This window comes from Aethalodelphis obliquidens, unplaced genomic scaffold (genome assembly GCF_003676395.1).
Source record: "Aethalodelphis obliquidens isolate GAN/ISIS:26980383/991018 unplaced genomic scaffold, ASM367639v1 scaffold17, whole genome shotgun sequence".
Classification (NCBI taxonomy): Eukaryota; Metazoa; Chordata; class Mammalia; order Artiodactyla; family Delphinidae; genus Aethalodelphis; species Aethalodelphis obliquidens.
In genome coordinates this window covers 32,496,310-32,509,579 of record NW_020837961.1, presented here as the reverse complement: position 1 = coordinate 32,509,579, position 13,270 = coordinate 32,496,310, and the positions used below count along the sequence as shown (strand labels likewise).

General features: G+C 35.6%; 1 protein-coding gene across 1 annotated transcript in view; it reads left to right on the top strand.

Annotated features, from left to right (window-relative positions):
- DCHS2 (dachsous cadherin-related 2) overlaps positions 1-13,270 on the top strand; it is a 287,111-nt gene that overhangs the window by 239,039 nt on the left and 34,802 nt on the right. The window contains exon 14 of the mRNA XM_027117241.1: positions 8,441-8,554. Within this exon, the coding sequence (XP_026973042.1) occupies positions 8,441-8,554 (114 nt within the window). The remainder of the gene's footprint in view (positions 1-8,440; positions 8,555-13,270) is intronic.

Sequence of the window (13,270 nt, the reverse complement as noted above, 5' to 3'; positions counted from 1 at the left end):
AGTAGTTTTCTGGTAGCATCTTTAGGATTCTCTATATATAGTATCATGTCATCTTCAAACAGTGACAGTTTTACTTCTTCTATTCTGAGTTGGATTCCTTTTATTTCTTTTTCTTCTCTGATTTCTGTGGCTAAAACTTTCCTAACTATGTTGAATAACAGTGGTGAGAGTGGGCCATCTTGTCTTGTTCCTGATCTTAGTGGAAATGGTTTCAGTTTTTCACCATTGAGGACAAAGTTGCCTGTGGTTTTGTCATATATGGCCTTTATTATGTTGAAGTAAGTTCCCTCTATGCCTACTTTCCGGAGGGTTTTTATCATAAATGGGTGTTGAATTTTGTCAAAAGCTTTTTCTGCATCTATTGAGATGATCATATGTTTTTTTTCCCTCAGTTTTTTAATATGGTGTATCACATTAATTGATTTGCATATATTGAAGAATCCTTGCACTCTTGAGATAAACCCCACTTGATCATGGTGTATGATCCTTTTAATGTGATGTTTGATTCTGTTTGCTAGTATTTTGTTGAAGATTTTTCATCTATGTTCATCAGTGGTATTGGCCTGTAGTTTTCTTTCTTTGTGACATCTTTGTCTGGTTTTGGTATCAGGGTGATGGTGGCCTCGTAGAATGAGTTTTAGAGTGTTTTTCCCTCTGCTGTATTTTGGAAGAGTTTGAGAAGGATAGGTGTTAGCTCTTCTCTAAATGTTTGATAGGATTTACCTGTGAAGCTGTCTGGTCCTGGGCTTTTGTTTGTTGGAAGGTTCAGTATTGGTTTTTATGTTTTACCATTTTTACCTTGATGTGAAATGAGCAGTAATTGTAAGTTTTATCCAGATTCCCAGAGACAGACTTTTACTTAAAATGTGTACAATAAGGCAAGACCTAGAAGAATTCCAGACCCTTTAGTTATTTCCTATTTTCTCAGGCAATCTCATATTTAATCTTTGCTGACTTCAGCATCTAATTTGTAGTATTTTCATTGAATGATATTTTTTGTGTGCTACTGTTCCATTTGATATTATGAACATTTTAGTTGCAATAAAAATAGGATTTTTCCTTTCATGAGAGAGGCCATATATGATTCTTATTTGCAATTCTGTACTCATCTTTGTTCTTTTACATGCAAGCAGTCTCCATGTTTTCTTTTGTGATTGGGCATGTAATAAGCCTTCTAACCCATGAATAAAGGCCATCAGCAAGACCGTACATCTTGCCGTTGTGGCTGTTTCTCTTCTTACTGCCATTGTTAAGAATATGTGACAAGGCAATTGAAACAAAATTTCCTGTGTTTAAAAAATAAGTTGTATCAGGAAGCACAGAATTGTGATGTAGCACTGAAGATAAAATATACTGCAGTACTGTGAAGGCATATTCCTACCAAAAATGTAAGACATCTTTATATTAACAAGGTCTCCTGAAATGTAACAAAATAAGCATCAGATTATAATGCAATTTGAGAGTTCTCAACATATGTAGTAACTTGACTAAAAAGGATTGATTAAAATCCTTTATTTTGTGACTGAATGACTTCATAACTTGTTTGAAAAGAATAATCATTTGGAAACTCTGATAAATGATTTTTAAACTTTGTCACAGTTTATTTTAAACATAATGTATTTTTTTGTTTTGTTTTGTTTTGTTTTTTGCGGTACGTGGGCCCCTCACCGCTGTGGCCTCTCCCGTTGCGGAGCACAGGCCCCGGACGCACAGGCCCAGCATCCATGGCCCATGGGGCCAGCCGCTCCATGACATGTGGGATCCTCCCAGACCGGGGCACGAACCGGTGTCCGCTGCATCGGCAGGCAGACTCTCAACCACTGCGCTACCAGGAAAGCTCAAAACATAATGTTTTAAAACAGAGTAACACATCCAGTTTTGGTTTTCGTGTCCTTTCTCCATTATGGATATTGTTTTATGCCTTTTTCACTGAATTTTCAGTTTTGTGGACAATATCACATATGTGTTTCCTTTAATATTTATAGTGATCGTTTCACTTTTCTTTGAGTGTTAAGTGTTGAAAAGGTTCCTGGGGTAAATATTGTCTGTTCCAAGGCCTTTTCTTTCTTCTTTTCTTTTTAGTGAAAACCTTTTACCTATCCGGGAAAAAAATATGTCAATTTGACTTCATTTAGGGATTGTCTCTACTATGGACTGTATCAGGATGGGTTTCAAGCTTGTTCCTAGGCCCTCCACAGTAGGATTCAATGAGGAAACCCAGTAGAGATCTTGAATAGGTGCTATTTTTTTCAACTACTGCAAATCCTACTATCAGAAGTGGTGTTCTTGCATTGAATAATTTAAAAAATAATAGTTGCTGTTGTTTTAGAACAGTCCTGAAGGCAGAGAAGCATTTTTCTAATCTCCCAGCCTGTAACACTTCAGTGATCACCTCTTTTCCTTACTTCCTCTCTCTGTCTCCTCTATTCCCTCCCATCTTTCTATACTTATTAAGCACCTACTTAATAGGTGTACAAAGGAACAATATTTTTCTTCCAGTTTTATTGAGCTATAATTAACATACAATACTGTATAAGTTTAAGGTGTACAGCATCATGATTTGACTTAGATACATTATGAAATGATTAGTACAATAAGTTTAGTGAACATCCATTATCTCATATAGATATAAAACTAAAGAAATAGAAAAAAAAATTTTCTCCTTGTGATGAGAGCTCTTAGCATTTACTCTCCTAACAACTTTTATATGTAACATAGAGCAGTGTTAATTCTATTTAATCTGCTGTACATCACATTCCTAGTATTTATTTATCCTGTAACTGGAAGTTTGTACCTGTTGACCACCTTCATCCAATTCCCCTACCCACCATGACCCTGCCTCTGGTAACCACAAGTTTGATCTTTTTTATGTGTGTTTGTTTGTTCGTTTTTGAAGTATAATTGACCTATGACAGTATGTTAGTTCCTGGTACATGACACAGCAATTAGATATATCTGTACATTTCAAAATTATCACCATTATAATTCTAGTTGTCATCTGTTACCATACAAAGATATTACATAATTATTGATTCTATTCCCCACACTGTACATTTCAAAATCATGACTCATTTATTTTGTATCTGAAATTTGTACCTTGTAATCTCCCTCACCTATTTCTCTCCTCCCTTCTGGCAACCATCTCTTTGTTCTTTGTATGTATCTATGATTCAGTTTCTATTTGGTTATGTTTGTTCATTTGTTTTATTTTTTAGATTCCACATCTAAGTGAAATCCTATAGTATTTGTCTGTCTCTGCCTGACTTATTTCCATCCATATTGTCACAACAGGCAAGATTTCCTTTTTTTTAAGGCTGAGCAATATTCCATTGCACATATATACCACATCTTCTCTATCCATTCATCTATTGATGAACACTTGAAAATGATGTGTATTCTGCTGCTTTGGTGTGGAATGTTCTATACATATCTATTAAGTCTACCTGGTCTAATGTGTTGCTTAAGGCTGGTATATCCTTATTAATTTTCTGTCTGGATGGTCTCTCTATTGAGGTAAACGGGGTGTTAAAAGTCTGCTACTATTATTGTATTACTGTCAATTACTCCTTTTATGTCTGTTAATATTTTCTTTACATATTTAGGTGCTCCTATTTTAGGTGCATATATATTTACAATTGTTATATCTTCTTGGAATAATAATTTTATCATTCTGTAATGTCCCTCTTTGTCTCTTATTACTGTCTTTTTTTTAAAGCCTATTTTGTCTGATATAAAGTACTGCTACCCTGGCTTTCATTTCATTTTCATTTGCATGTAATACTTTTTTCCATCCCCTTACTTTCAATCTATGTGTGTCTTTAGATTGAAGCGGGTCTCTTGTAGGCAGAATATATTTGGGTCTTATTTTTATATTCATTCAGCCACTCTATGTCTTTGATTGGAGCATTTAGTCCATTTACATTTAAAGTAATTATTGATAGGTATGTCTTATTGCCATTTTGTTAATTGTTTGGGGGGTGTTTTTGTAGTTCTTTCTGTTCCTTTTTTCTTTTTGTTCTCTGCCCTTGTGATGACTGTCTTAGTGTTATATTTGGATTCCTTTCTCTGTTTTGTGTTGTGTCTGTTATAGATTTTTGGTTTGTGGTTTATATATAGCTATGTATATAAATCACACATATATATGTGTGTGTGTGTATATATATATATATATATATATATATATATATATAAAATTATTTTAAGTTGCTGATCTCTTAGTTTGAATACATTTTAACAACCCTACATTTTGACTCCAGAGCATTTACTATTTTTGACATATTTTACATCTTTTTGTTTTGTGTATCCCTTAACTACTTATTGTGGATGTAGATGATTTGACTACTTTTGTCTTTTAGCCTCCATTCTAGCTTTATAAGGGGTTGATCTACTACCTTTACTTATATTTGCCTTTACCAGTGAAATTTTTCCTTTTGTAACTTTCATATTTCTAGCTGTGGCCTTTCCTTTTTTGCTTAGAGAGGTGCCTTTACCATATCTTAGAAAGTTGGATTCCTGTTGCTGAACTCTTTTAGCTTTTGCTCATCTGTAAAACTTTTGATCTTTCCTTCACATCTGAATGAGACTGTTGCTGAGTAGAGTGTTCTTGGTTGTAAGTCTTTCTCTTTCATCATTTAAACTATATCATGCCACTCCCTTCTGGCCTACAGAGCTTCTGCTGAAAAGTCAGCTGATAGCCATATGGGATTCCATGGTATGTAACTTATTGCTTTTCCCTTGCTGCTTTTAATATTCTCTCTTTATCTTTAATTTTTGACATTTTAATCACAATGTGTCTTAGTGTCATCTCTTTAGTGTTGATCCTGTTTGGGACTCTCTGTGCTTCCTGGACCTGGAGGTGTGTTTCCTTTCCCAGGTTAGGGACGTCTTCAGTTTTTTTGTCTTCAAATATGTCCTTTCTTTCTCTTTTCTTTTGGGATGCCTAAAATGTGAATGTTAATATTGATGTTGTCCCAGAGGTCTCTTAAACTATCTTCATTTTTTTATCCCTTTTTTTTTTTTTTTTTTTAGTTCAACTTGAGGGATTTCTGATACTTTGTCTTCCAGGTCAGTGATCCATTCCTCTGTATCATCTAATCTACTGTTGATTTATTCCAGTGAATTTTTAATTTCATTTACTGTATTCATCTCTTTTTGGTTCTTTTTTAAATTTTCAAACTGTTAAACTTCTGTGTTCATCCATTTTTCTCCCAAATTCTTTGAGCATCTTTATGATTATTATCTTGAACTCTTTATCAGGTAGATTGCTTATCCCTACTTCACTTCATTGTTTTTCTGGGGTTTTATCTTGTTTCTTCATTTGAAACATATAAAGCAGCAAATATTTGATACACACAACAACATGTTTGATTCTCAAAAATGTGTGCTAAGGCAAAGAAGACAGTTATTGTATGATTTGCAAGTACATGAAACTTTAGAGGCAAAACTAATCTAGATTTATAAAAATATATAGAATACAAATATATAGAAAAGCTCTTCTGCTCTCATGGAATTTAGTTCAATTTTAGCAGAGAGGTAAGATCAGTCTTCAAGTGTGTTCTGAACAAGTTCATGAGTGACAAATAAGTACCACCATCTAAGAGCTAGAAGGTCTGGTAACAAAAAAGGAGAAATTCATCTTCTCTATCAGAAATGGTAAATGGCCAGACACAGGACTGTAGTCAAGCCACAGCAATATTTTGTTCAACCCAGGTGGTGGCTTATTTTTCTCCCTAAATTAAATATTTTCTGACATTTGGGAATTGGGGGATTTCACATGAAAATAAATATCAATTTTTGACCTTCTCTTGAAAAGACCAGAATCCCCAGTATCCTGAAACCTGCTTTCCCTGCTGGCAGTAATAAGTTAAAGCTGAGTGCCTTAGTCGCATCAGGCAATCTCTGGCCTCCTCCACCCATCTAGCTCCTATATATGTCCATGCTTCTTGCTTTTACCAAAAAGCATCTGAGCTAATGAGCCCTGATATGTACTCATCTCTGACATCTGTTTCCTTATCAAATGTTTCCTTTCACTTTTCCTCTGGTGCTTTGCTGACACCATCTTATATCAGGCCCCCAGTGATACATACTCACCAGTCAGAGAGCCTCCTACAGAATCCACCTCATTCTCATCTCTCCCACTCAGTGCAACATGCCTTTGCCAGTAGGCAGCATCCTATAGGTCAGGATGAAAGTTAAGAGGAGAGGCAGGGTCATTGCCAGAGTGGGAGTCTAAAGTAGATGCCATAAGTTATAGGCCTAAGACAAGAGGGTCAAGATGAGTAAAGAATTATCAGAAGTGGTGGGTGAATAGAGAACAAGAAGGCAAAGTACAAAGATGAACTAAAAAGGGGATTGGAAATGGCCAATAAGCACATGAAAAGATGCTCAACGTCATCAGACATTAGGGAGGTTAAAATTAAATCCACCGTGAGACACCACTACACACCCACTAGGATGACCAAAATTAAAAAGACTGACAATACCAGTGGATGTAGAGCAACTGGAATTCCTGTATGTTGCTAGCAGGAATGTAAAGTAGTACAACCACAGTAAAAAAACAAGATCTTACTGTATAGCACAGGGAAATATATTCAATATCCTGTGATAAACCATAATGGAAAAGAATATGAAAAATATTATGTATATATATGTATAAGTTAATCATTTTGCTGTACACCAGAAACTAACACAACATTATAAATCAACTATACATCAATAATAAATAAATAAATAAAATGGAACAACCACTTTGGAAAATAGTTTGGCAGTTAACAGTGTATGCAGGTTAAACATACACTTACTGTAGGTGTTTACCCCTCAGGAATGAAGACATGTGGCCATCAAGCCCTTTTACATAAATGTTGATAGCAGCTTTATTCATAAGCCCCATACTGAAAACAACCCAAATGCCCATATGTAAGTAATGGATAAACAAATGTAGACTGTCCAAGGGTCTGAGAGAACTTTTTAAAGTGATAGAAATATTCTACATCTTGATTGTGATGGTGGCTACACAGGTGTGTATAGTTGTTACAGGTGTGTATAGTCATATATAGACATGTGTAGTATATAGAACTATATACTTAAACTATGTGTATATTATTGTAAGTAAGTTTTACCATAATAAAGTTGATTAAATAAAAATACTTAAAAATAAAACAGGACAGGCAGTCATAGGAGGGAGACAAATGGACAACCAAGACAGGAAGCAAAGCAGAGGTGAGCAGCAAAGGGCATAACATATTATAAACAAAGACGGCAAGGTGCTAACTTGGGGCCCAGATGGATTCTTGAAAATCCTCCCAGTGAAACTGCAGTTCTAATCATACCAATTGTCTTATTATCTCTGTCAGTCCTTGCTAATTCTTCTCTTATGCTGGTAATCAGTCTGTTTCCTAGAAACTGACATGACTTCCTTCTTTCTTCTCTAATTCCTACCCCTAAATCAATTTCTGTTTTTCCCTTGAAGTTATCTCTTTACTGCCCCTGCCCTAGCTTAACAATTCTTGAATGAATCTGTATCATGCAGTTAAGACCTTGGTTACTTTCTAGTTGGGTTGCTTTTACCTACAAGGCTACTGTAAACTGGTTAAAGGAAGATTTCTTATATTTATACCCTTGTTACCTCCTTTCCCACATCCCATGCAATGTTCAGGGAAATGTGTCAGCATATGTCTTTAATTTGTCCCCTTCTTTTCATCCCCCCCACCACTATCCTAGGTTGTTGTCTCTTGCATGGTCTATTGCAGTATTTCTTTTCCTTTCTTACAGCTCCTTGTTGTCCAGACAGCAGTGAGATTGATGCCTTTTAAACGTAAATCAGATGATTTTACTTATTTCCTTTAAATGCTTCTATATCTTCCCATTGCACTTAGAGTAAAATCTAGTCCCTCCCACCTCGACACTGTCTTCACCATCCACATTTCACCTACGCACTGTGCCTCACCAAACCAAGCCCTCTCCCAGCCCAGGGCTTCTGTGCTGCTCTTCTTTCTCCTAGAATCCTTTTCTTCCCACTCTTTCTATGGCTTCTCATGCTTCAAAGTTCAACTGGAATGTCATTCCTCTGAGGCCTCTGCAAAGGGGTATCCACCTCCCTGCAGAAAAAGTATTTTATATCACATAACCTTGTTTATTTCTTTTCAGGGAGCTTAACATATCTGAAATCTACCTTGATTATGTATTTCTTTAATGGCTTATTGTTCATCTCCTTCCATCAGTTAATAACCATCAAGAAGACAGAGATCTTTTCTACCTTGCTTGTTGCTATATCCCCAGCACCTAGCATGGGGCTTGGCTTTTTGAAGACACTCAATAAATAATCATTGACTGAATGACAAGTGAAAATATAATAGGCAAATAATAACCACTCGGTGTTTGCTCTTGTTTTTCCTGAATTTTCTTTTCCTAAAGCTCTTTTATTTTAACCTAATTTTTACAGGTACTTCTATTGTGACTATAAAAGCTTTTGCTACTGACTCAGTTCGGGACAACATTAAATATTCAATTTTTAGTGGAAATGAAGATGGAGTTTTTTCCTTGTGCTCCAACTCAGGTAATCCTTCTCTACCTTCTAATAGCTTTATTATCTGCTCCACTTAATGTTACTAATAAGACATACTTCTGCAAAGAAAACTCAAAATTTGAAAGGTAGAAATTAGAGGTAAATAATTTAAGAGGTAAACAACAAAGAGTTTTTTATTCTGGCTGATGAGAAATCAAGAACTATTTGTTTATATGTATTCCTTAAGAAGTCTATTCACATTTCCAAATTAAACAGTACCTATCCTACCCTACTTGTTATTTGATGATAACATGGTTTCTATTTATGATTTACCTATCCATTTGGGAGAATTGGAGATGTAGTAGGGAGATCAGTGAGAATGGGTTTGAATTGAAAATAAGCACACATGTGTAGCCTTAGGAAATTTTCATCAGAGATTCTTCTGATTTGCCACTTAATGTCAACAGTACAACAAAAAAGGATGGCTGGAAAGGTTTCTATGTGGTGGTAAAGAAATTACTTCCAAATACAGCATGTATTAAATTTAGCTTTAATAAGACCATTATTGTGCTTTAAATGAATACCAATTGATTATTTGGAACATACTTTTTTTAACTAACAACTATGTAGTGGATATGTATCTACTGCTTCGTTGTCAACCTCAAGAAGAATGTTTTTAATAATTTCTATATTACCATACAACTGCCTTATTTAATCCATACTTTGTGCACATGGGAAGAATTGAGAGGGGTCATTTCTTAAGCAAAAGCCTTCTCATCCAGGGTAGCGTTACGACTTTTTGGTCCATGCAGCCTTTGCTCAGCAACCTCTCTAAGGTAGCCTGCAAGAAGTCTTCATCTTCACCCTATCATTTGGTTAAGGGGTGATGCTGGAAGCCTGTTGGCAAGAAGGCCATTTGCAAACACAACCAAGCTTTAAGTTTCTAGCAGTCGGGTGTCTGAGGGTTCTGGGAAAGGGGCTGAGATTAGAACATTGAGGAAGAAGGTGAATATCAGAGTATGCACATTTTCCCAGGTCACCCAAATCCTTCCGCCATCACACACCTAACATGGCCCAGGTTTGGCCTTATTTTCTATAGTGTCTCATTAAAATACAGATAAAATATGCCTAGGGTTAGTTCAAAGAAGTCAACCACAGGAAACTCTTTATTTTTTAATTAAGAAGTCATTTATTTAAGTTGAAATGTATTTCAAAATTTTATTGTGAAATAGCTACAAGATGGTATGTTGAGGTACACAACTGTTTAATGGACAGTAGTAAAATAAAAGCCCATGTCTTTGCCACCCATCTCCAGACATGAGACATGGCTAGAAACTCAGGAAGCCCCTGTGTGTCCTTTCCCTCTCACATCTGTCTTATTTCACCCCAGAGGTCATTGGCAAATCAGTAATCTGAATTTGGTATTGATCCCTGCCTTTTCTTCATTATAATTTTCCCACCCCATTTGAATCCCTAAAAAATGTGTTATTTAGTTTTACTTTGATTTAAACATCATAATAGAATTATGTTGAATGAACTCCTCTACGGCTTGATTTTTTGCTCAACATTTTTACTATGATGTGTAGTGCATAAGCCATTATGAACACATTAAGGAAGAATAGCAAAGAATGATATGTACCTGCTGCCAAGGCTATAAAATAGAATACCACCATTATCACCTATGCTCCCTTTGGGCCCTTTTGTGATTGCACCTTTTCTCTCCACTGCTCCAGGCTGATTAATGCCAAGACTTCAAGGATAATCATCTCCTTGTGACTTACAGTAAATGTATTCCTACAAATAGGAATATAGTAAAAGCATTGATTTTGCTTTGAAATTTACATAAATGGATTCATACTCTATGTATTCTATTGATATTGTTTTTTAAATTCAAAGTTAGAATCATCCATGTTAATGTGTGTAGCTGGGTTCTTTAATTTTCATTGCTTTACGGTATTCTATTGTAAGTCTATATCACAACTTATTTATCAATGTGCTGTTGATGGACAGCAAGGTTTCTCTGTCTGGGGATATAATGAACAATCTTGCATGTGTCTTCTGGTGCACATGTAAGGAGTTCTGTAGGCCCTAGAGTGTAGGATGGGCATGTATCTCAGAGGGTGCCTATGTTCAGCTATACAGATAGTGCCAAATTGTGTTATGAAGTGGTTCATCCGACTTTATATTCCACCAGCATTGAATGAGAACTGTCACAGTTGTCCATGTCCTACTTTCTATTGCCAATCTGGTGGGTGTGAAATGTTATCCCACTGTGGTTGTAACTTACATTTCCCTTAGTATGAATACATTTGAGCATTTTTTCATAGTTTATTGACTATTTCTGTTTTCTTCTATGTGAAATGCATATTGATATCTTTTGCCTATTTTTCTGCTAAGTTTTTTGTGTTTTACTTGTTGAAGTGTAAGGATTTTTAATATATTTTTATTAGTGTTTATCCTTTGTTTTTTGTTACAATTTTTTTTTAATAATTTGTGACTTGTCCTTCACTCTCATTAAGGCACGTTCTGAGTTTAACGTTAGAATGAATCAGTCTTATTTTATGATTTGCCTTTTTTGTAGGCTGTTTAAGAAATTCTTCCCCACCATGAGATCATGAAGATATTCTCACATTGTCTTTTAAAATTTTTATAGTTTTCCTGTGTTTCACATTTATATCTTTAGTGCATCTAGGATTGATTTTTGTGTTTTATGTGAGTTAGAGATAGCTTTTCTTTTTTTTTTTTCCTTTCTTCTCCTCTCCTCTCCTCTTCTCTCCTTTCCTTTTCCTTTCTTGTTTTTCAATCAGGACTCCCAGTTATTCCAATGGCCTTATTACCATGTGATCTACAGTACCAGCATGGTCGTACATCATGCTTCCTGACTCTACTGGACTCTCGACTCTTTTCCATTCTTCTCTTTGTCTATCCACACATTGACACCACACTGTCTTAATTACATTTGCTTTATAAATCATCATATCAAGGAAGCAGCAACCCCACAATATTTACCCCATCTTCAGATTCTTCCTCATGAGTATATTAGCTGTTATTGTCTATCTGGCTCTAATATAAAGCATTGTATCCACTTGTTAAGTTTTACACACACACACACACACACACACACACACACACACACGCCTATTGGGATTGTTTTTCCATGGAAAGGATATTTATTCATGAATTTTGGGATTATATACAGCTGTTCACACCTTCATGCATGTAACCCATATAACTATGGCATACACATTTGATTTCAGGTGGAACCTTACCCTAATTAACAACAACAACAACAACAAATCTCAAAAAAAAATCATATAGCTCCAATCTAGAATTTAAGTAACTTAATCATCAGGCCAAAGTGTCCTTCTTTTAAATCTCACAAAGTCCTGCATAGCTATGCATTGTAGGTAATAATCATCTATGAAAACTTTTCTTGATTGACTTTTAAAAAAATTGTTGTAAGAACATTTAACATGAGATCTACTCTCTTGATACATTTTAAGTGCACAAAACTGTATGTTAACCATAGGCATGGCGCTGTGCAGCAGAGCTCTAGAACCTGCTCATCTTGAATGAGGCTTCATTTCCCACTAACCAGCAACTTCCTGTTTCCCGTGCCCCTACCCCGGCAACCACCATTCTACTCTCTGCTTCTGAATTTGACTACTTTAGATACCTCACATAAGGGGAATCAAGTAATATTTCTTTTTTCTGTGATTGGCATATTTCACTAAACATATGTCCTCAAGGTTCACCCAGGTCATATATGGCAGGATGTTCTTTGTTAAGGCTGAATAATCTGTCATTGTAGGTATACACCACATTCTCTTTATCCATTCATCCACCAATGGACATTTAGGTTGTTGGAATTTCTACTGGAATTATATTAATTCTAAATACCAGTTTGGGGAAAATGTGTATCTTTACAGTATTATCTTCGAATCCAGGAATAATATGGAAAATCACACCAATTACTTGTTAATAATTTAATAAAATTACTGTTTCTTTAATAATTGTAATAAAGTTTTTTCTATAGCATATTTCTTGCTAGATTTAGCCTAAATATTTTATACTTCTTGCTGAGGTAAATGAAAATAATGCTTTTTCTATTTTTTTTTAAAGATTTTTTTGATAGGGACCATTTTTAAAGTCTTTATTGAATTTGTTACTATATTGCTTCTGTTTTATGTTTTGGTTTTTTGGCTGTGAGGCATGTGGGATCTTAGTTCCCTGACCAGGGGTCGAAGCTGCACCCCTTACACTGGAAGGTGAAGTCTTAACCACTGGACCGCCATGGAAGTCCCCAAAAATGTTTTTTCTGACAGTGTTGGTGTGTACACTTGAAATTAGCTTTTATATTTTAATTTTGTATTTAGCAAACTTATAAACTCTTATTGATTCTGATATTTTTCTGAACATTCAACGTATACAATCATCTGGGAATGACCATTTTTCTCTGTTTGTTGGAAGTTATATAGTTTTTTCTTTCTTTTAATGGTTAGCCTAGGTATTTTTGTTTTGTTTTGTTTTGTTTTTTTTGCAGTACGTGGGCCTCTCACTGTTGTGGCCTCTCTCATTGCGGAGCACAGGCTCCGGATGCTCAGGCCCAGCGGCCATGGCTCACGGGCCCAGCACCTCCGCGGCATGTGGGATCTTCCCAGACCGGGGCATGAACCTGTGTCCCCTGCATTGGCAGGCGGACTCTCAACCACTGTGCCACCAGGGAAGCCCTAGCCTAGCTATTTTGACATCTACAATTAAAGCCTA